The sequence below is a fragment of the Rattus norvegicus genome, chromosome 1 (genome assembly GCF_021556685.1).
Source record: "Rattus norvegicus strain SHRSP/BbbUtx chromosome 1, alternate assembly SHRSP_T2T, whole genome shotgun sequence".
NCBI lineage: Eukaryota > Metazoa > Chordata > Mammalia > Rodentia > Muridae > Rattus > Rattus norvegicus.
The window spans coordinates 247,426,940-247,446,952 of record NC_141534.1 but is presented as its reverse complement, the minus strand read 5'-3'; the positions used below and the strand labels follow the sequence as shown (position 1 = coordinate 247,446,952).

The 20,013-nt window shown below is 37.8% G+C and overlaps 1 protein-coding gene across 1 annotated transcript in view; it reads right to left on the bottom strand.

The window, feature by feature from the left end:
• Btaf1 (B-TFIID TATA-box binding protein associated factor 1) overlaps nucleotides 1-20,013 on the bottom strand; it is a 90,706-nt gene that overhangs the window by 50,653 nt on the left and 20,040 nt on the right. The window contains exons 3-10 of the mRNA NM_001439402.1: nucleotides 17,996-18,110; nucleotides 15,764-15,907; nucleotides 10,054-10,217; nucleotides 8,324-8,460; nucleotides 4,970-5,099; nucleotides 4,424-4,492; nucleotides 975-1,064; nucleotides 48-143 (exon numbers count right to left, since the gene is read on the bottom strand). Of these exons, the coding sequence (NP_001426331.1) occupies nucleotides 48-143; nucleotides 975-1,064; nucleotides 4,424-4,492; nucleotides 4,970-5,099; nucleotides 8,324-8,460; nucleotides 10,054-10,217; nucleotides 15,764-15,907; nucleotides 17,996-18,110 (945 nt within the window). The remainder of the gene's footprint in view (nucleotides 1-47; nucleotides 144-974; nucleotides 1,065-4,423; nucleotides 4,493-4,969; nucleotides 5,100-8,323; nucleotides 8,461-10,053; nucleotides 10,218-15,763; nucleotides 15,908-17,995; nucleotides 18,111-20,013) is intronic.

The window sequence follows — 20,013 nt, the reverse complement described above, 5'->3', positions numbered from 1 at the left end:
ACACAGACTTCACAACTCGGGCAAAGCTTCACTCGGGGGATACTTACTTCATCAGAAACAAAGTCTCCAAATCTGTCCAATGCAAAAACACAAAGGAGTCTAATGACCAAGTCTTCCAACCACTCTTGATGCTGCTGAATCATCTGTTAAAACAACCATTTTTAACAGGAGGTAAAAATCAACTCTGTTCTAGGGAGAGTGGAGATGCTAGGTCCAAAAATGGGTGGAAAAAATCACACACACACACACACACACACACACACACACACACAGACACACACCCTGAGACATTATCTTAGTAGAATGAACAGTTACCAAACCATGTAAGAGTTCTATATTCCATCTTTAAATGTAACCATGTCCTCTTTGATAATTATACTCAGAAACACTACATTAAAATTCTTATATTCATGGTTCCTATTATGTTCCTGTACTCTTTAAAAAAAAAAAAAAAACCAACTAATTATAGGCTGGGCATTCAGGAGGCAAGGGCAGAGGCAGAGGCAGAGGCAGAGGCAGGGGAATCTCTGTGAGTTCCAGGCTAAAAAGATACACAGGGAATTCCAAGCCAGCCATAGCTAACCAGTAAGATGATCAAAGCTTCTCAGACCTCCAAGAAAACAAAAGCAAAGGAATTACTTAATGGTTACTCTGTGTCGGGTCCTCTGCTATCTATGCTAATTCTAGAGTTTCTTACTACACTAATGTTGCTAACAATCAGTATTATTTTATTTATCTTACTCTCTCCTGCATTATCCTGCTCAAATGCTCTTCTATATTTTTCCACTCTAGTGTTTCTGAAGATCTCTGTTCTCTAATCTCATTCTATGACAATAAACTTGAATTTTTTTACCTATTCACAGTTCTTCTTACTCACCTTGCATTCTGACTTTATTACATGACTTTTGTTACTCCCTCCTAAATTGGAAAAACAGACCAACCACTAAATTAAATCATAATTTTAATATACTTACCTCTTCTAAAGTGCTGTCTCCCATTTTACCACCACTTTTCCCATGAGCTTTAAGAATTTCTCTGAGTCCAGTACCCGCCCCATGTCGAACCTAAAAAAACCACAAGAAGCAAACATCAGATGTCAAATGTTTAAAGAAGTCAAGTTCAACTTTTCTTTAACATGAAAATGTTTTCCAGTCAGCATTGATGCTACAGAAACTCTATTAAAGCATAATCTTGCCAGTCTTTCAAACAAGGTTTTATTTTCTAACCCTAACTGAGCTGGAAGCTATTATGTATAGAAGATTGGCCAAGAACTCACAAAGACCAGTCTGGTAATACTTCCCCAGTGCTGGGCTAAAGGTATGTGTGACCACACCCGGCCTACAGTCATGTTTTTAAATAACATGCATTTTGTACTGTGATACAAAGAATATAAACAGTACCTTTATTAATTTCACAATTTTTTTAGTTACATGGAGGTTTTCAAAGTTGAGCAACAAAATAGTTATTCTCTAACTCTAGGATATAAATCCACCTGGCTTTCACTCCCATGCCTAGTCTCTACCTGGACTCAGAACTCAACAAACAGAAAGGGAAAGAAACTTTTCTGTATAGCCCAAATATTGATATTTTAGAAGTACATGCAAAAAAAAAAAAAAAACCACCACAAAAGTAGTCAGGTGCCAAAAGAGGAGGATTCACATCACACAAGTTGTCTAATGAGTAGTGCTAGTGCTTTCTTCTATCTGGTGGATCAATCAGCATTCTCAGAGATGAGGAGGTGCTTCCTAAGGGAAGAAAAGCCTGTACTATATACTATAGTTATTTATTTAAAATGCTCTCAGAGCTAAGACTTACTTAATCGTAAAAGGTATTCACAGCAAGATCTACCCCACCCCCTTTCTTTTCCTCTCTCCTTTTTTCCATTCTGAGGATCACACCCAGGCAGGATCTCATACATGCTAAGCAAAGTGCTATTCCAATGAGCTAGATCCCATAGACCCAAAGCAGGTTTGTGAAGGAGAGTATTTCTGATGCTTTGATCAAGAATGGTGTCCATGCACTATGGTCCTTGTCCCCAATTGGTTCTTGATCAATCAATAAAGATGCCAGTGGCCAATGGCTGGGTAGAAGGAGGCAGGACTTCCAGGTTCCCTCAGGCTAGGTGAGAGGAGAAGGCAGAAAGAGGAGGATAGGTATACTTAGGGGAGAGAGATGGAATTGACTCAGATCTGCAGGGGAGATCTTCCAAAATGTAAGCAGAAAGGGAAACCCGAAAAGTGTCTTGGGCATCAAGACCTACAGGCTCCACAGAAGGTAACAGGGCAACTAAGCTAGGGCAGATTTAGAGGTGTTAAGCTGGGAGTAAAGACAGGTGCACACTAGCAACAGGAGGCTTAGACGAGCCCAGTCGCTGAGCCAGTAAGGTAGGTTAACAATGAACTAACGTGTGCATGTCTTTCATCCGAGAGAACCTGGGTGGGTGGGTGGGAGCACAGCCACCTGGGGAGCATTAAAGTGGGGTAGAAAAAACTGCGCATACAGGTTTGTTTTGTTTGTTTAATTAAAAGGCCAATTAAAGGTTTGGGAGAACAAACCAATAATTCGACCAGAAGCTTCATTTATATCTTTCCTACATGCTGGGACATGCTTGAAATTTTTCTTTGAAGAAATAATCCGAAGAGGCTTAATTACTTCTGAAACTGGTTTGAAAACTACTCTTTCTACAGCTATACATCCTGATTTTTTTTTTTCCCCTTTTTTGGTGATCTTGAGGTTTGAGCCCAAGTACAGGCTTCTATACTCCTAGTCCCTAAAATTACTTTCTTGGCAAAACAAAACTGCTCACTACAGGCTTGGTATAAGAGTGAACATTTCCTGGCAACAATATGACTGGAGGCACCCAAAAGGAGGGGAGTGCTGCGCCCCAAAAGGTACCAGTGAAATCCAAGAACTGCCACCTCCTGAGGAGCCTCTCAAGGAGACTGTAGACTTAAAGGCAGAACCCGGAACAAAAGCCTCACAGGTCATCCTCAGGAGAAGGGACCTGGTAGCTGGCAGGGGCCCTCAGCTTGCAGGACTGTGCTCAATAGGAATGCTCCAAAAACTGTACACCAGGTTCTTCTAATCCCATCTACCTTGGGGCCAGGTAGCATACCAGCTGGTACTCACAGGGAGCCCCTGGGCTTGGAATCTGAGGAAGGTTCCTAGCAGTACTGTTGAGGGACAGAGAATTGGGGTGGGAAGGAGGCAAAATTTGACCTTTGCTTGCTTTAAAAAAAAAATTACAAAAAAAAAAAAAAAAAAAAGTGAACACTTGAGGGCTGGAGAGATGGCTCAGTGGTTAAGGGCACTGACTGTTCTTCCAGAGGTCCTGAGTTCAATTCCCAGCAACCACATGGTAGCTCACAACCATCTGTAATGAAATCTGATACCCTCTTCTGGTGTGTCTGAAGACAGCTGCAGTGTACTCATATAAATAAAATAAATAAATCTTATTTAAAAAAAAAAGTGAGGGGTTGAGGATTTAGCTCAGTGGTAGAGCGCTTGCCTAGCAAGCGCAAGACCCTGGGTTCGGTCCCCAGCTCCGAAAAAAAGAAAAAAGGAAAAAAAAAAAAAAAGTGAACACTCGAAATCTCAGAATTTAGGAATATGAGTCAGGAATCCCACAAGTTCAAGGACAACAATGAAAGTGCCATCCTACTCCCCCAAAACTGGACATTTTCAATGAAAAGAAACAATTTTTACTGTCTATGAGAAAAACACAAGTCTTTACAGTAGCCAAAAGAATAATAAGAAACAAACTATTTGCTTCAGAATATAAAGGAAAAAAAGTTTAAAAAAAAAAAAAAAAACAGTCTGGGGCTGGAGAGATGGCTCAGTGGCTAAGAGCACTGACTGCTCTTCCAGAGGTCTTGAGTTCAATTCCCAGCAACCATATGGTGGCTCACAACCATCTGTAATGGGATGCTCTCTTCTGAAGTGTCTGAAGAGAACTACAATGTACTAACATATAGATAAAATAAATAAATCTTTAAAAAAAAAAAGTCTAAAAATTTCTACTTAAAAGTTAAACCTGGGGGTTGGGGATTTAGCTCAGTGGTAGAGCGCTTGCCTAGTAAGCGCAAGGCCCTGGGTTCGGTTCCCAGCTCCAAAAAAAAGAAAAGAAAAAAAAAAAAAAAGTTAAACCTGGTGTGGTGGCATACACTTTTAATCCCAGCATGCAGGAGGCAAAGGCAGAGGAATCTCTTGAGTCCCAGGCCTGCCAGGTATACCTAATGAGTCCCAGGCCCACCAGGTACACAATGAGATAAGACTACATCTCAAACCCTCCAAAGGGAGGTGTGGCGGGGTGGAGATAAAAAAAAATGGATAAAAATAAATAATATGTTACAAGTCCTAAAAGACCTGATGAAAAGACAGGTGTCCTAAAAAGTTATCTTTGCCTAAGAGGAAGATACCTTACCTCCCAGGAAGGATTAAAAAGGTCATTGCAAAGTTCTTCACAAAAGCTTTCCAAAGGCCATTCATTTGTCTAAATGAGAAAGATACAAATTACTACATCAAAGCTTTGCATTCAAGATTTAACAGTTTAAGAGTGTCAAAAATCTATATTTACTTGTAGCCTTAGCAATAGTAACAAGGCTTTAATATTTTAAAATATTTTTCTAAAGTATAAGATATTTACTATAAAATTTCTTTGTTGACAAACAATATCTCATGAATATATTTAAGAAACTTATAAAAAGGGCTTGGAGAGATGGCTCAGTCATTAAGAACACTGGCTGTTTTTTCCAGAGAACCCAGGTTCAATCCCCAGCACCTACATGACAGCTCACAACTGTCTGTAACTTCAGTTCCAAGGGGTCCAATAAATAGCCTCTTCTGGCCTTCATGGACACTAGTCATGCAAGTGGTACACAGACTTATATTCAGCAAAACATCCATACACATAAAAAAAATAATAAAGCTAAAAATTAAAATAGTAAAGTAAGAAACAATTGCAATCTACCTCTTCAATGAAGGAAGAACTTTCTGGAACATTATCTATCAAGACTTTGGCATCACTCGCAGTCTGATTGATAACGACATTTGCTACTTTCCGTCTCTTTTCTTCCGGCTCTCCATCAGTGCTGTCATTGCTGAAAAAGAAGTTATCAATTTTAAAAGTATATGAAGGAATGCAAATGCTCTACAATGTGTGTCAGAGAACCCACTGTCCTCACTGCATGGGTATGTTACTTTGCTGGAGTAGCTTACTCAGCAATCTTACATCAACTAAAATGAACTCAATATTTTGAACAAAATATACCCCGTTATTCTCTGAAGTGGTGAAATTTTTTCTTTCAAATTGAATCTCCAATCTAACATTCTTTCACCTCTACAACCAGTTCCCTTTCTTTTATTTTAAACTCTGATTACAATTTAAATCCAGTCAAACATGACACTAACGTTTTTAGGCTTGAAACTTGGAGAAAACTAATATGCCAAGATAGTCGTATTTGTTTGAAAGAATATGATTAAAATATATTATATGAAAAAAAAACAAAAATTTTAAAAATATACAGAAACTGACCGCTGATAAAGTATACAGAAAATTTGAAAAAGTACTGTACTGTTTTATAACTTGAAAAGAAATATAAAGGTTAGCTTTATAAGAAATATTATAAAGAAAAAAACAAGTTATCTGGGTGTGGTGGCACACACCTTTTTTTCCAGTACCAAGGTGAGGCAAGAACATAAGCTCAAGGTCAGCCTAGTGAACAAATGGAATAAAACACAAACTACCTTTATGCATCATTCAGAAGAAATGAAAGAAGCAATGCACTTTAAAGAATACTCTTACTCTCTCTGAATCTCTCCCTCTCTCTACATATATGCTTGTTTATTTGTTTTTCAAGACAGGATTTCTCTACATAGGCCTGACAGTCCTCACACTAGCCCTGTAGACCAGGCTGGCCTCTGCTTCCCAGTGCTCAGACTCCGTCTCTAACAGTGTGAACTATTGGCCAACTGCTCTTGTTCCGTAAGATCATGGAAGAGACTGAAGACTCCCTCATGCCCTCACCTAATCCTCTCCTATTGGCTAGACTAGCAGGGCACCTTCTATCTCTAGACTTTCTTACTTGCACTTTCAGGGATTGTTTTTTTTCCTAGACAGTAAGAGCCATCACCCTTCTCTCAGATCTTTATTCTAAGCTACGGGAAGGTTTCTTAGATCATCTAACCAAAAACTCAAAATCAAGGTCTGCCCATATTTCACATCCCCTTCTTGGTGGTCTGATTAGGAATGGTCCCCATGGGATCACATATTTGAATGCTTAGTCATGACTGTTTGAGAAGGACTGGAGGTGTGGCGTCTGGAGGAAGTGTGTCACCGGTAAGTGGGGTTTGAGGTTTCAAAAGTCCATGCCAGGCCCAGCCTCACTCTTACTCTCTCAGCCTATTGATCAGGGTGTGTCTACCCTGCTCCTGCTCCAACGCCTTGCACGCTGCCAGACTCCCCGCCACAATAATGGCAGCTGCCTCTGAGACTGTAAGCACGCCTCCAGGTAAATGCTCTCTCATTATAGTTGCCTTGGTCATAGTAAGAATTTGGAACACATAATTAACAAACTGTGAAAAGGTGTAATATTCAAATACTTGAGTAAAAGTATGACTAAAAACTAATAGCAACTTTTTTCTCTTTTATCTTCCAGTTACAGACTTTTATTAAATTAACATAAGATGAATATCTCATATAGTTTGGGATCAGTAACACTCTTATTGTAGACTTTATTTTTGAGGATATTTACAAAGACCTTATTAGATGAGTCTCTTTATTGAAAAAAAAAACAATTAGAAAAAGGCAAAACAAAAACAAAAGATAAAATCCTCTGGAATCTGAAACTCAGACTCAAGGTTTTAGATTTTTGGAACATTTTACCTTAAGGATATTTAATGTCTATGACCTTAACACGTTGTTCACCTTAAAAATCCCATAGCTAAAAATAAAAAGGCTGGTGTCCATGCTTTAATCCCAGCACTCAGGAGGCAGAAGCAGGAGGATCTCTGTAAGTTCAGGTCAGCCTGATCTACAAAGGGAGTTCCAGGAGAGCCAAGGCTGCACAGAAAAACCCTGTCTGTGGGTTGCAGGGGGAATCCCATTTCAATAAAGAGTTTACACTTTAAAAACAACCTCAAGCATAGATTTCTATTAAATGGATTCTTTTGTTTAGCTATTTATGCTTAATTCTTTGTTTTGTTTTTCCATACAGGGTTTCTCTGTGTGGCCCTGGCTGTCCCAGAACTCACTCTGTAGACCATGGTGGCCTCAAACTCAAGAGATCTGCCTGTCTCTAGCTCAAGTGGTATGCGCCACTGTCATCCTGGTAACTTTTTCTTTTTTCTTTTATTCCCTCCTCAGTTTTCTTTTTTTTTTTTGGTTCTTTTTTTCGGAGCTGGGGACCGAACCCAGGGCCTTGCGCTTCCTAGGCAAGCGCTCTACCACTGAGCTAAATCCCCAACCCCCCTCCTCGGTTTTCTAAGACTGGGTTTCTCTGTATATCCCTGGCTGTCCAGGAACATACTCTTTAATTCTCGAACATTGTAAACACTTTTTAGCTTTATGTGAATTTAAAGAACCGAAGTACTATAATCTACAACAAAGACATAACTTTATAGACTTTGCATTATTTATTAACTCATCACTTACTCAAACATTTCTTGAACACCACTAAGAGTCTGATTTAATAGATGAGGGGCCCAAGAATCTACAGCTTAACACCCTCTTCAGAGATGGACCTGAAAGATGTTGTTTTGAACTAACTACCTTTTAAAGACAGGTGACACTTTTAATAATTCATTCGGAGCCTGAAGAAATGATTCTTAGTTCAGAATTCTTTTCTACAGAAAGGTTAACCTAAGCAAGTCCAGATTACCATTCACTATTTAGCACAAGAACAGGGGGATAACACCCTGACACCACTTCTCACTTAGCACAAACATCATCTTGACTGGTGACCCTTAGAACCCCTCTCTGAATTCATTCTCTAATATTCTTCACTCAATGCACTTCTGCCACCCTGAATATTCCATAATGGTGTTTCTATTCCGTGACTAGAATGCTCTCCCATCACAGGTCCTCAGTCTTCATGTGAGGCTGACTATCACTAAGGAAAAAAATAATAAAAACAACAACAACAAAAATCCTACTCCAATAAATTTTTCTGGAGAAGCAATCTGATTCCCCAGTAGCAAACAGTAAATCTTCTGTCCTGAGTAAAACAATCCAAGCATTACTACTCAGTAGAGCAAAGTCACCCAGAGTTTACCTATAAACCAAACACACACACTGTTCTTAGGAAACAAGCACGAAGATCACTACCTCTTCTCATTTGTTTCCACTGCATCCCTGGATCTCTGTTTTGCAAATAGCTTGGCCATTCTTTTAGCTTTGTTCTTCTGTCTATTACTCATTCCTGCTCGGAATTCTGAATCAATCAATTCAGCTGCTTGGAGAGTCTAAAAGAGTAAAACAAGGAGTTTAAACTGCCAGAAATTAAAATAAATACTGATTGTTTCAATCTTAGGAAAGAAATAGTTGCATATATTTTAATAAAGAGAGATAAGCATTCTTTTTGATATTACACTATTATCTATCACGATTTTACTCTCAAGCCATATGTACTGGAACACTTAAAATTCCAGCACCTGAAAGGCAGAAGGATGGTGAGAAAGCCAGGGATACCTAAGAAGACCTTGTCTTAAAAAATGGCATGCCTTTAAGCCCATGGGAGGCAATGGTGTTCTGTGAGTTCTAGGACATCAAGGGCTACATAGAGAGGCCTTGTCTCAAAAAAATAAATAATTAAAACTTAAAAAGAAACTTCTTAATTATCTATTCCCAACTAAGTCTTGTTTCACAACTTTTCTGTACTACAGGTATGGCATAAATAAATAATCCTAACAAGGAGAATTTCTGAAGAGCAGATATTTCAAAATAATCACAATATCATCAAAAATTGAGAAAATAAAATCTCAATAAAAGAAACTGATGCTTATCATGATGATGATGATGAAGAGGAATAAGAAGGAAGAGAAGGAGGAAGAGAAGCAGCAGCAAGAGAGAGAAAGAAAAAAGAAAAGTATTATAGCCTTAAGTGACTAACTGGTCCAGTATTCTATCATCAATTTAGCCACATGATCCTTTCCTCATAGCCACTTCCTGCTTGTTTTGGCATTTTTCTATTCATTGAAGACACTACAGAAACTGCGTGATAAGCAAATATACCTAGAAGCACATACATATACCACATAAATGTGTTTAATCTGCATATCCTGGTATACTAGGCTATACTGAGTGGAGGAAAGAATAACATGTTTTAAATGGACACAGAACAGTACAGTACACACAGATCTTCGATAATAAAGTGCTTGCCAGGCAACCATGAGGAACTGAGTCTGAAGCTCCAGCACTCATGTAGAAATTTTAGGAAAGATAAACAAATAACTCTAAACAGACTGCCTATAGGAATAGAAAAGTTTGTGTTCCTAAATTATTAGTAAGATAACTCTGTGGGGGACTAAGGAGAAGATGGTTCAGCAAACAAAAGTGCTTGCTATTCTTGCAGAGGATCTGAATCTGGCTCTTAGAACCCACAGTGTAGCTTATAGCCATTTATTGATTTATTCATTCAATCTTATTACATTTTTATCCTTGTATCCTATTTTCCTGTTTTTTTTTTTTAAATGTTATTTCCTCTTTCGTTTTAGAGCTATGAATGGCAGTTCTAAACTATTATCTTCAGATCTGTGACAGTCCTTTTCTCACTCTCCAAAGATTACTTTCATCCATTTAAGCAACTAGAATTTTTTAATACTAGTGCACACACAGTCTAGCACAGCATGTATCTGGCAGTCTGACGTGTAGGAGACAGGCTGGCCTTCTGTCTGTAGGCTATGCCATATTCTCAGCTTGAGACCCTGAGCTGGAGTGGCACTAAAGAGCAACAAATAGCTTTAAGCACAACATTTTTCTTGGTGCAACTGCATAACAAAATGAAGCCAACTCTTTGTGCTGTTACTTGCAATCAAGCCACCCAATGTTTTACCTACAGATTGTTTGTTTACAAGGGCTGCTGAAGTTGGAGTATAATCCAAGTCTTCATCGTTGAAGAGTTCTTCAGTACTCATTCCAATTGCTTCTCCCATATTAAGTCCAAGTTTCTTCTGTAATAATTTCCGTTGGCGTGCTATCCTCTCTTTAGGATCCACTTCACCTATGGACGGAGAAGAAATACAATCCATGCAAATTAGTTAACAAGATTTTACTAGCCAGGCAGCAGTAGTGCAGATCTTTAACTCAGCATTGAGGAGGCAGAGGCAGTCGGATCTCTCTGAGTCTGGATTAGTCTGGTTCACACAGAAAAACCCTGTCTCAACAGACTCCCACTACAAGAAAAAAAAAAATTATTACAAAACACATATTGTCAGACATCTGCTTGGTTAACTGCAAGTTGTACCACATGCCTGTAATTCCAGTACCCAGAAGCTGAGATAGCAGTCTGGGCTACACAGATGAGGCCAACCAGGGTTCCTTAGTTTAAATTCAAGGCCAGGCTGGATTAACAGTAGGACTGTCTCAAAATAACAAAACTAGAGCCAGGAATGGTGGTGTATACCTTTAATCCCAACACTTGAGAATCAGTGGATAGATCTATGTGAGTTTGAAGCTAGCCTGGTCTACATAGTGGGTTCCAGGATAACCAAAGCGGCATAATGAGGCCCTGTTCCAAAAACAAACAAAACAAAAAAAGAAACAACAAAACAAAACCAGTGACAGGCAGAATGGCACTCAGGAGGCAGAGACATGACAATTAGGTCTACTAGTGCTGACTAACAAGATATGTTTACAAAAGAGTAGGGGGAGGGGAAACAAGACAAAAAAGACAAACAGGAAAACTTGCAAGCAGACAGACAATAAGCACAATAATAATGAAAGTAAACACCTTTTGTCAGATATAAAGTCTCAGAGCTGTACTGCTAGCTACCTAAAAGGCTAAGACAGGAGGATGGAGATATAAAGTGAGATCTTGTGATGATGATGGGGGAGGAAAAAGAGGAGTTGGGACAGAAGTGGGAAGGAATGAGGAAGAAGAAAAGGATGAGAGAAAGGAGATGAAGACTAAGATCTTTTCTGCCCAACTGAATTAAACCATACTAATTTGAAGAGCCCACAAACTTTGTTACCTATAGTCATCAGAAAACAATGTCCTAATTCCACCGAGACCCTAGCTGCCCTCCTGTCAGTTACCAAGTGTACACGAGATGATGCAATTCGCACCTAAGGAAATCAGTCTTACTATTTTACAGCTCTACCTTACCTTCTCTGAAGGGCCCTGATAGGCCATAATACCAAAATCTAGACTCTGTTGGACAGAAAAAGATTGACAAATGAATGAATGCTTATCCCAAGAGTGCTCTTTTGTATGTTCTGAGATGGTGTAGCCCAAAGGACTAAGATAAGGAAATGAAAGTAGGTAAGTTTTAAAATGTTTCAAGCAATGCACTACCACCGCCTGGCATAAATACATTTTTTAAAAGTTGAAACTTAGCCTTATAACAGCTAAGATAATTTTTTAAACTCTATATAAAAATACTTTCTTAAAAACAGCACTAGGAAGCAAAAACAGGTAAATCTCTATGAGTTTTATGTCACCTTGGTCTACATAGGGAGGCCCTGTTTCCAAAATAAATAAATAAATAAATAAATAAATAAATAAATAAATAAAAAAAACAGTAATTATCTCAAGGCAGCTAGATTGCTCAGTGGATAAAGAGATGACTGCAAGCCTGGTGAGCCAACTTTGGTCCCTGGCACCCACAAGGTGAAAGAAGATAACAGCTCCTGTGAGCTGGACTCTGACCTCTGCAAGGACACCTGGGCACTTGCAAACCCACTCACACATGCACAAATGAATAAGTAGAATGTAATTTAACAGAACCAATAGTGGGACTAAAGAGATAGCTCAGAGGTTAGAAACACTTGCTGCTTTTCCAGAGTCCTCAGCACTCATTATCACTCACAACTACCCTAATTCCAGCTCCCAGAAATACAAGGGAACAAAATTGGAAGTTGATACTTCTTGATTTAAAAACTTGCTAAGGGGTTGGGGATTTAGCTCAGTGGTAGAGCGCTTGCCTTGCAAGCGCAAGGCCCTGGGTTCGGTCCCCAGCTCAGAAAGAGAAAGAAAGAAAGAAAGAAAGAAAGAAAGAAAGAAAGAAAGAAAGAAAGAAAGAAAGAAAGAAAGAAAGAAAGAAAGAAAGAAGGAAGGAAGGAAGGAAGGAAGGAAGGAAGGAAGGAAGGAAGGAAGGAAGGGAGGGAGGGAAAGAGAAAGAAACAAACAAACAAACAAACAACTTGCTAAAACAGAACATTAATTAATCTTACATATAAGAACTAAAGTTAAAAAAAGGACCAGAACAATGCATACTGGTAAATGATCTTGATTTAGAATGTCTTACATGTGGCACATAAAAATTGCAAAACAAAAGAAAAATACAGAAATTGAACCTAATAAAATTACACTTTATGCTTCAAAGAATATCATCAAGTAAATGAAAACAAGGGTTCTAACTCAGCGATAGAACACTAGCAAAATATACACACGGCATTGGGTTTGATCCCACCTCTACCGTAAGAACAGGGCCAAGAAAATAAAAAGGCAACCCACAAAATAATGATAATATGCAAATCATATATCTGATAAGGCACTTGTATCTAGAACACATAAAGAATGCTTCTAAGCCATAATAAAGGATAAACTGAGCAAAGTCTCTTAAAAAAGATACTTTTATTCACCTGTAGTATTTGTCATCTCTGAGGCTTATGGCCTAGTCTTGGAAGCTTCTAGCCTACAGTCTTATTTAGGCCTCGAATGTTTACAGCCTCTGACACTTGCTGCCACATAAGCTCTCCCCTCTCTTGTTCTGATCTCTGTGGCTGACTCAATTCAGCTGTTCTGGCTCTAACTCCTCTCCAGGCCGACTGATTCAATCTGACACACACCTCTCCTTTTCTCTGCCTCTCCTGAATTGCTCTGCTTGGCCCCATACTAACTTTGGCACTCTGTTCTAATCTTCTGGCTCCTTCTGTCTTCCCTGTGTCTTGCTTGTTCTGTCTGCAACCTGTCTCTGTGTAACAATCATGGTAAAACTGCCTTCTTCCTCTCTTCTCTCTCTGCACTGCTCTCTCTTAAGTAGCCTCTTTTTCCTCACTCTTCTTGTGAGAATTGGGCATATCCTAACTCTTTCTCAGACTCCTCACTTTGTCTGCCACTCAATTAAACATCACCTTCTAACATGAGTGCTTCCTTCTACAAACTAACTCTACCTTCATTGTTTGGAATTAAAGGTGTGTGCTAAGGGCACATCTGTTTTCCAGCCAGAGGGATTAAAGGTGTGTACTAATGGCTGAACCTCACCACAAACAGAAACAGATCTTTTCAGTAAATAACACAATTTTGGGGTTCACAGTGTGACCAATTATTCTGCAACGGTCTCTGAATGGACATTTCTACAAAGAAGAGAGAAAATAGACAATACATGAAAAGAAAGATGCTTACTATTACTAGTCAGCTGAAAAGAACAACAACAACAACAAAACCACAGAGATGGCACTCACATTAGCAAGTATGGCTAGCATCAAAAGTCAGACAATAAAGAGTTGGCAAGGCTGTAGAGAAATTCGAATTCCCATACGCTGTTGGTGGAATATAAGATGGAGCCACTTTGTAAAAACTGGTAGTTTGTGATGCAAGTCCTGAATCCCAGTACTTGGAGGCAGAGACAGGCAGGTCTCTGTGAGTTCAAGGCCAGCCTCGTCTACCAATCAAGTTACAGGGCAGCCAAGATTCTGTTACACAGGGAAACCCTATCTCAAGAACTAAACAAAAATAAAACAAACAAACAAACAACCTAGTAGTTTCAACAGAAAAACATGGTTACTATATAAATCAGCATTCTACTCCAAAAATGAAAACATGTCCATACATAAACTTTTAAATGAATGATTTATAGTAAGTTATTCCTTTTAATATTTATTTTTATTTTTAATGTGTATGGCAGGGGAGATATGTGCATAGAGCAGAGACACTGGATTCCCCTGAGTTGGAGTTACAGGTAGTTTCATCACTTACATACAGGTTCAGAACCAAACATGGATCCTCTACAGAGCAAAACACTTTAAGCAGTAAGCCATCTCACTAGCCCTAGGCAGAAGCATATTCTTAATAGTCAAAAAGTGAAAACACCCAAATTAGTAAAATATAAGCAAGGCATGGTATCCACACAGTAGAATATTTTACAACCATAAAATATAAGTGTCTCATATCCTTAAGGTGATCCTATCAAAACAACAACAACAACAACAACAACAACAACAACAACACTAAAATTGGGGGCTGGACAAACAGCATCTGATTTCAAGGGCTTTCAGAACCATGGTCTAATAGCTAGCGCACACTTGTGTGCTATCACTGATGGCTAGGGTTTGGACAGAGGGAACCAGAACTCTGTTACACAGAGAAACCCGGTTTTGAAAAATCAACAAGAACAGGAGGTTTACTTCTGGCCCTCACAAATACACATGTGTACATATACCCACATACAAACACCCAAACTAACGTGGGAGAAGGAAAGAAGAGGTGGGGTTTAACTCACTAGTAGATCTTGCAGCATAAATGCCTTAAGTTCAGTTTCTGGCATATCAAAAAAGCTCTGGCTGCAGCATGAAAGAAATGCAATCCCTTGGATCCCACCAAATTGCAATAGGTGGCAATGTGAAATGATGCAGGAACTAATCCACCCAGTGGAAAGCAAGAAATGAAAAATTCTCCTATATATTTGGTTGTGAGCCTAGCCTTTAACGGCTGGGCCATCTCTCCAGCCCTGAAAAATTCTCCTAACTCTAGTATGTGCAGCATGATACACACGCTCCTTACCTACATATACACATATAAAATAATAAATGGCTAAAAAAAAAAAATCAAATTTGCCAGACCATACATAATCAAAATCATCTATCACTTAAAAAAATCTCACAGTGTAGCTTTGTCTGGCCTAGAACTTACTATGCAGACCAGGCTGGCCTGGAACTCAAGAGATCCACCTGTCTCTGATGGGATTAAAGTATGTGACACCCTGCCCCCTTTTTTAAATTAAGAGACAGCTTATTTATTTACAGAAATCCATTAAAAACAAGGGTTTTTTTTTCTACTAAAGGCTATAATCTTAAGTAGGAAAAACATTCAATTTCCTATAATAACCCTTTTTGGTTTTGGATTTTTTTGATGCAAGCTCTCACTATGTTACACAGACTAATTCCAAACTCTGGACTCAGATGATCCTGTTTCAGCCTCCAAATGAGCTGGCATTCTGAAATATGAGGCACTGTATTCAACTACCTGTGCATCTAAGAATTCTGAAAGTTTAAAGATAATGAGCCATTTACCTACCAAGGTTTAATTTTAATTTCAACTTTTTACTTTGGACATAGGCACAAGTTCTAACACTACTCAAAACATAAGATAAGACAACAATAAAATAACCTTCAAATTCCCAGAACTGTGAAAATACTGCCCCAATTTGTATTGGTTCTTATTACTTCAGCTTTAGAACAAGCACTGTTGGTCACTTTATCTACCCGTAACTCTCCATGCATTAAAAACTTCAGTCAATTTACATTTCATGATTCCTTATATATTACACAGCACAAATTATAAACTAATTTGAAAGCAAAATTTCAGACTTCTCCAGGACTACTAACCTGATTTTTCATCTTGAACTTCAAATTCTGCACCAGCAGACCCCAAAAGTGATGCCCCATGCTGTAACAATCTGCATATATCAAATCTGTCAAAATTTAATCGATCTGTAGTAGATGAATCTTCCATAGAACACTCTGTGGGTTCTAGATGAAGTTTAAAAATATTATTTTTATCAGAGTGAAAGAACATGGTATATCATTACTTGTAAAAATTGGCTAATATTTAAGAGAAACAAATAAATAGAAAAACTACTGTGATTTATCTACAGCCAGTTCTTAAGCTTTCTGAAAATCAATTATTAACTTGGTAACTCCCCTTCTACAAACCATAAAAATGGTAAGGGGGTATATATACATGTTTCCAACCATGAAAGTATACTACTGGAAGAAATCCTCATGTTGATGTATATGTTAAATATTATACTTTAATTTACTGTTTAAGGGTTAAAGACCTCCAGAGTTACAGCATGAGGTAATTGTATTGCTAAATCTGAAGACAAACATGCACAAAATGTATGCATAAGTAAGTTAAAAACACTGGTTCTCCCTGTGTCTAAGGAACAGCCAGGATATAAACAAGTCATTCAATAAGACTTGCTGTCCATACCACTTGTAAACTCATGACAAGCTACTGAAATTATACACCCTTTTGAAACCCAAGATCTTCAAAATGCTCTACATTCTTCCCAAAAAAGGTCAGCTACAAATGTTAAACTACAGCTTACTAACACAAGAGTTAATCCAGCATTTGTAACCATCTGCTGTAAAGTGTAACCACTTAACTTAAAACAAAGAACAAAACCTCATGAATATTTTCTTATAAGCAGTTTCAGTATAAATTTTAATGCTAATATAATTAGTTCCCTAAAATGAGCTACACTGTGTCTATTCACCAAGATAATTGGGGATAATGAGCTAGAAATGAGAAGGTTCTGGGTTTACATTAGATAAAAGCAAATTAACACAAAAACTCAAAATAACAGATCAAAAATAAAAGCAAAAACTTTTAAGAAAGATAAGATTTATATTAAGCGACTAAAAATTAATCTACTTTCTCCTTATTGAATTCTCAACTAGGAAACATTTATTATAAAAAAAAAAACAAAACAAAACAAAACCCTCAATGCCTGAAAACTAAACTTGTAATTCTGTCCTTTGATAGAGCTCATACTGTAACATAAAAGACACTGTGTTGCCGGATTCCAAAACATGAAATTTAGATGAAGTAATACACAATAAAAGTTTGTTTAACTAAAATGTATGCCTTGCAGCCTTTTCAAAGGCATATGTTTGCTTTAAAACACAGGCACAGGCAATCCTAAAATAAGTGCAATCTTTTACCTCTATACCATTATCCACAGAGACCAGCCACAAAGACCCATTAATTTGGGAAGGCAAAACCTTTCATCTGCAAGGCCCTGGGTTCAATCCTCAACACACACAAAATCAAAACAGCAAACAAGACAAAGCCCCTAAATGAGAGAAAACATGACTAAAGAATTAGCTTGCCAAGTAACCAAATATAAACTAGGCTAAAGTTTAAAATATACCACACTATACAATATTCTAAACAACAGTGAAAAAGGAATTGATTCAGAAATATTCACTCCTTAAAGGGCAGTAATACATTTAGTATATACTATACGATTTAATAATTTTAGAAATAACACATGAAAACATTGTTTACCCAGCAGTTTCTCTTTTTAAGTTTAATGTTGGGCTGGAGAGATGGCTCAGTGGTTAAGAGCACTGACTGCTCTTCCAGAGGTCCTGAGTTCAAATCCCAGCAACCACATGGTGGCTCACGACCATCTGTAATGAGATCTGATGCCCTATTCTTGTGTGTCTGAAGACAGCGACAGTGTACCCATATATAATTTAAAAAAAAAAAAAAAAACTTTAAAAAAAAAAGGAAGAAAGAAAATAAAAGAAAAAGAAAACCAAGCTATTGCTCACATGCTTTTAAAAAAAATTTTAGGCAAAAATAACTTAATCTTCTTTCCTAGCAAGGCTGAGAACATGAAGATTAACCCTTAAATCAAAATGGAAATTATTAAACCACATACTTCATCTACAATTATGTTTTACTTCAAACTACTTTTCTACTTTAAAAGGTACCTTGTAGGGGCTGGGGATTTAGCTCAGTGGTAGAGCGCTTGCCTAGGAAGCGCAAGGCCCTGGGTTCGGTCCCCAGCTCCGAAAAAAAGAACCAAAAAAAAAAAAAAAAGGTACCTTGTTTGGTTCTTGGCACTGGATTCCACTCAGGCACGTTTTTCACTATAGCTTCAACAGCTTGTCCTGCTGCAATCCGAGTATCCCAATTTGCACTCCTTAAATATATTAATACCTTAAAATTATAAAATAAAACAATTACATATCAAACAAAAGTTTGTACCAGGTAACCAGAAAAAATATTAATTTGTTATTCATTTATAACCTGGAATCCTTCAAATACATATTCACCATTTTATTTAAACTTATTAAACTCAAAAATTTGATTATTCACAGAAATTATCACTGTTCCGTGTGTTTGTGTTTATTACGCTAGCACATGTGTGGAAGTCAGAGAACTTGCAGAAATTGGTTCTCTCCTTCCGTTCTCTGGGTCCAGGAATTGAACTCAGGTTACTGGCTGGGCAGAATGCCCCTTTACCCACTGAGACAGTTCTCTTGTTCTCACTACCATTTTTAACTGGGAAAAGAGAAAATAAAATATTTTACGGCATTTTAAAAATAACATCACAATTTAATAACTGAAAAGCAAAATTGGGTGGGTAAGATAACTCAACTAGTAAGTAAGCTACCGCCAGGAAAGCATGAAGACCTAAATTCAATAATCCCTAGAACCCAAGTAATAAACCAGGAATGGTGGTTATTGTTTTCAACTATACTACCTATACATAGTTTTGATTTTGTTGTTAGGATTTGTTTTTTGAAGACAGTGTTTCATAGCAAAACCCTGAATGGCCTGGACAGAACTCACTATGTAGACCTGGCTGCCCACAAACTCAATAGAAATCCACCTGCCTTTGCTTTCTCAGTGCTGGGATTAAAGGTGTGCACCACCCTGACTAGCATTCTTTTTAATAGCTACGTGTTCATACCTGTTGGATTACTTCCTTTTGTACCTCACTGAATACTTTGTAGAATAGAATATGGAATTAATCTTCTGTCAAGTTGTGATTTTTACCACATTTATGTTTGTCTTTTGACTATGGTACATTTCTTACTATTAGAAAACTAAAAGTAGGGGCTCGTGAGATAGCTCAGCACTGACTGCTCTTCCAGAGGTCCTGAGTTTAATTCCCAACATTCACATAGCCATCTGTAACAGGATCTGATGCCCTCTGCTGGTGTGTCTGAAGAAAGTGACAGTGTATTCATATAAATAAATAAATCTTTAAAAAAAAGAAAAAGAAAACTAATAGAATTTGATCATTTTAAAGGGGAAAGGTGGGCTGGAGATACGGTTTGTGGTTAAGAGCACATGCCGCTTCTGCAGTGGACCTCACTTCATCAGGTTCCTATCACATCACAGTGGCCCAAAATGCCTTAACTCCAATTCCAAAGGATCCACAACCTGCTTCTGGGCTCCACGAGTAACTGCACACACAAACATATATGCAGGCAAAACATCCATTCATATAAATATAAACTTAAAAAAAGAATAGACCAAAATATATATGTCCATACAATAAAAAGATGCATAAATTTTTATAACAGTATTTTTTTTACAACATAAAATCCACCAGCTGATTAACATAAGAGGTATACACTGTGTAAATTCTGTCCATTCGTATCCACAGAATTAAATATCATTCTGCAATATAGAGGAATAAAGTAATAAAACATACTACAATATGAACACATTATTTTACATGAAACATGTCATAAAAGACCACACACTGCACAATTTATTTTGCACAAAACAGACATGTCACAAAGTTAGTTAAATGGCTGCATTTGTAATTACATACGGAGTATGTGCTAAAGCAACTGCTAGAAGAAACATGGCATCTTTCTATTGTGATATAAACATTTTAAAATTAGATTAGTGTGCCTAATGATGGTGGTGCAAGGCTTTAATCCCAGCACTGGGGAAGCAGAGGCAAGAGGATCTCTGAGTTCTGAGTTCAAAGTCAGTCTAGCCACAGAGTATGTTCCAGGATAGCCAGAGTTTCACAGAGAAACAATGTCTCCAAAATAAAAAAAAAAGCAAAATAAAAATAAAAAATTAATTGCTGTGATGC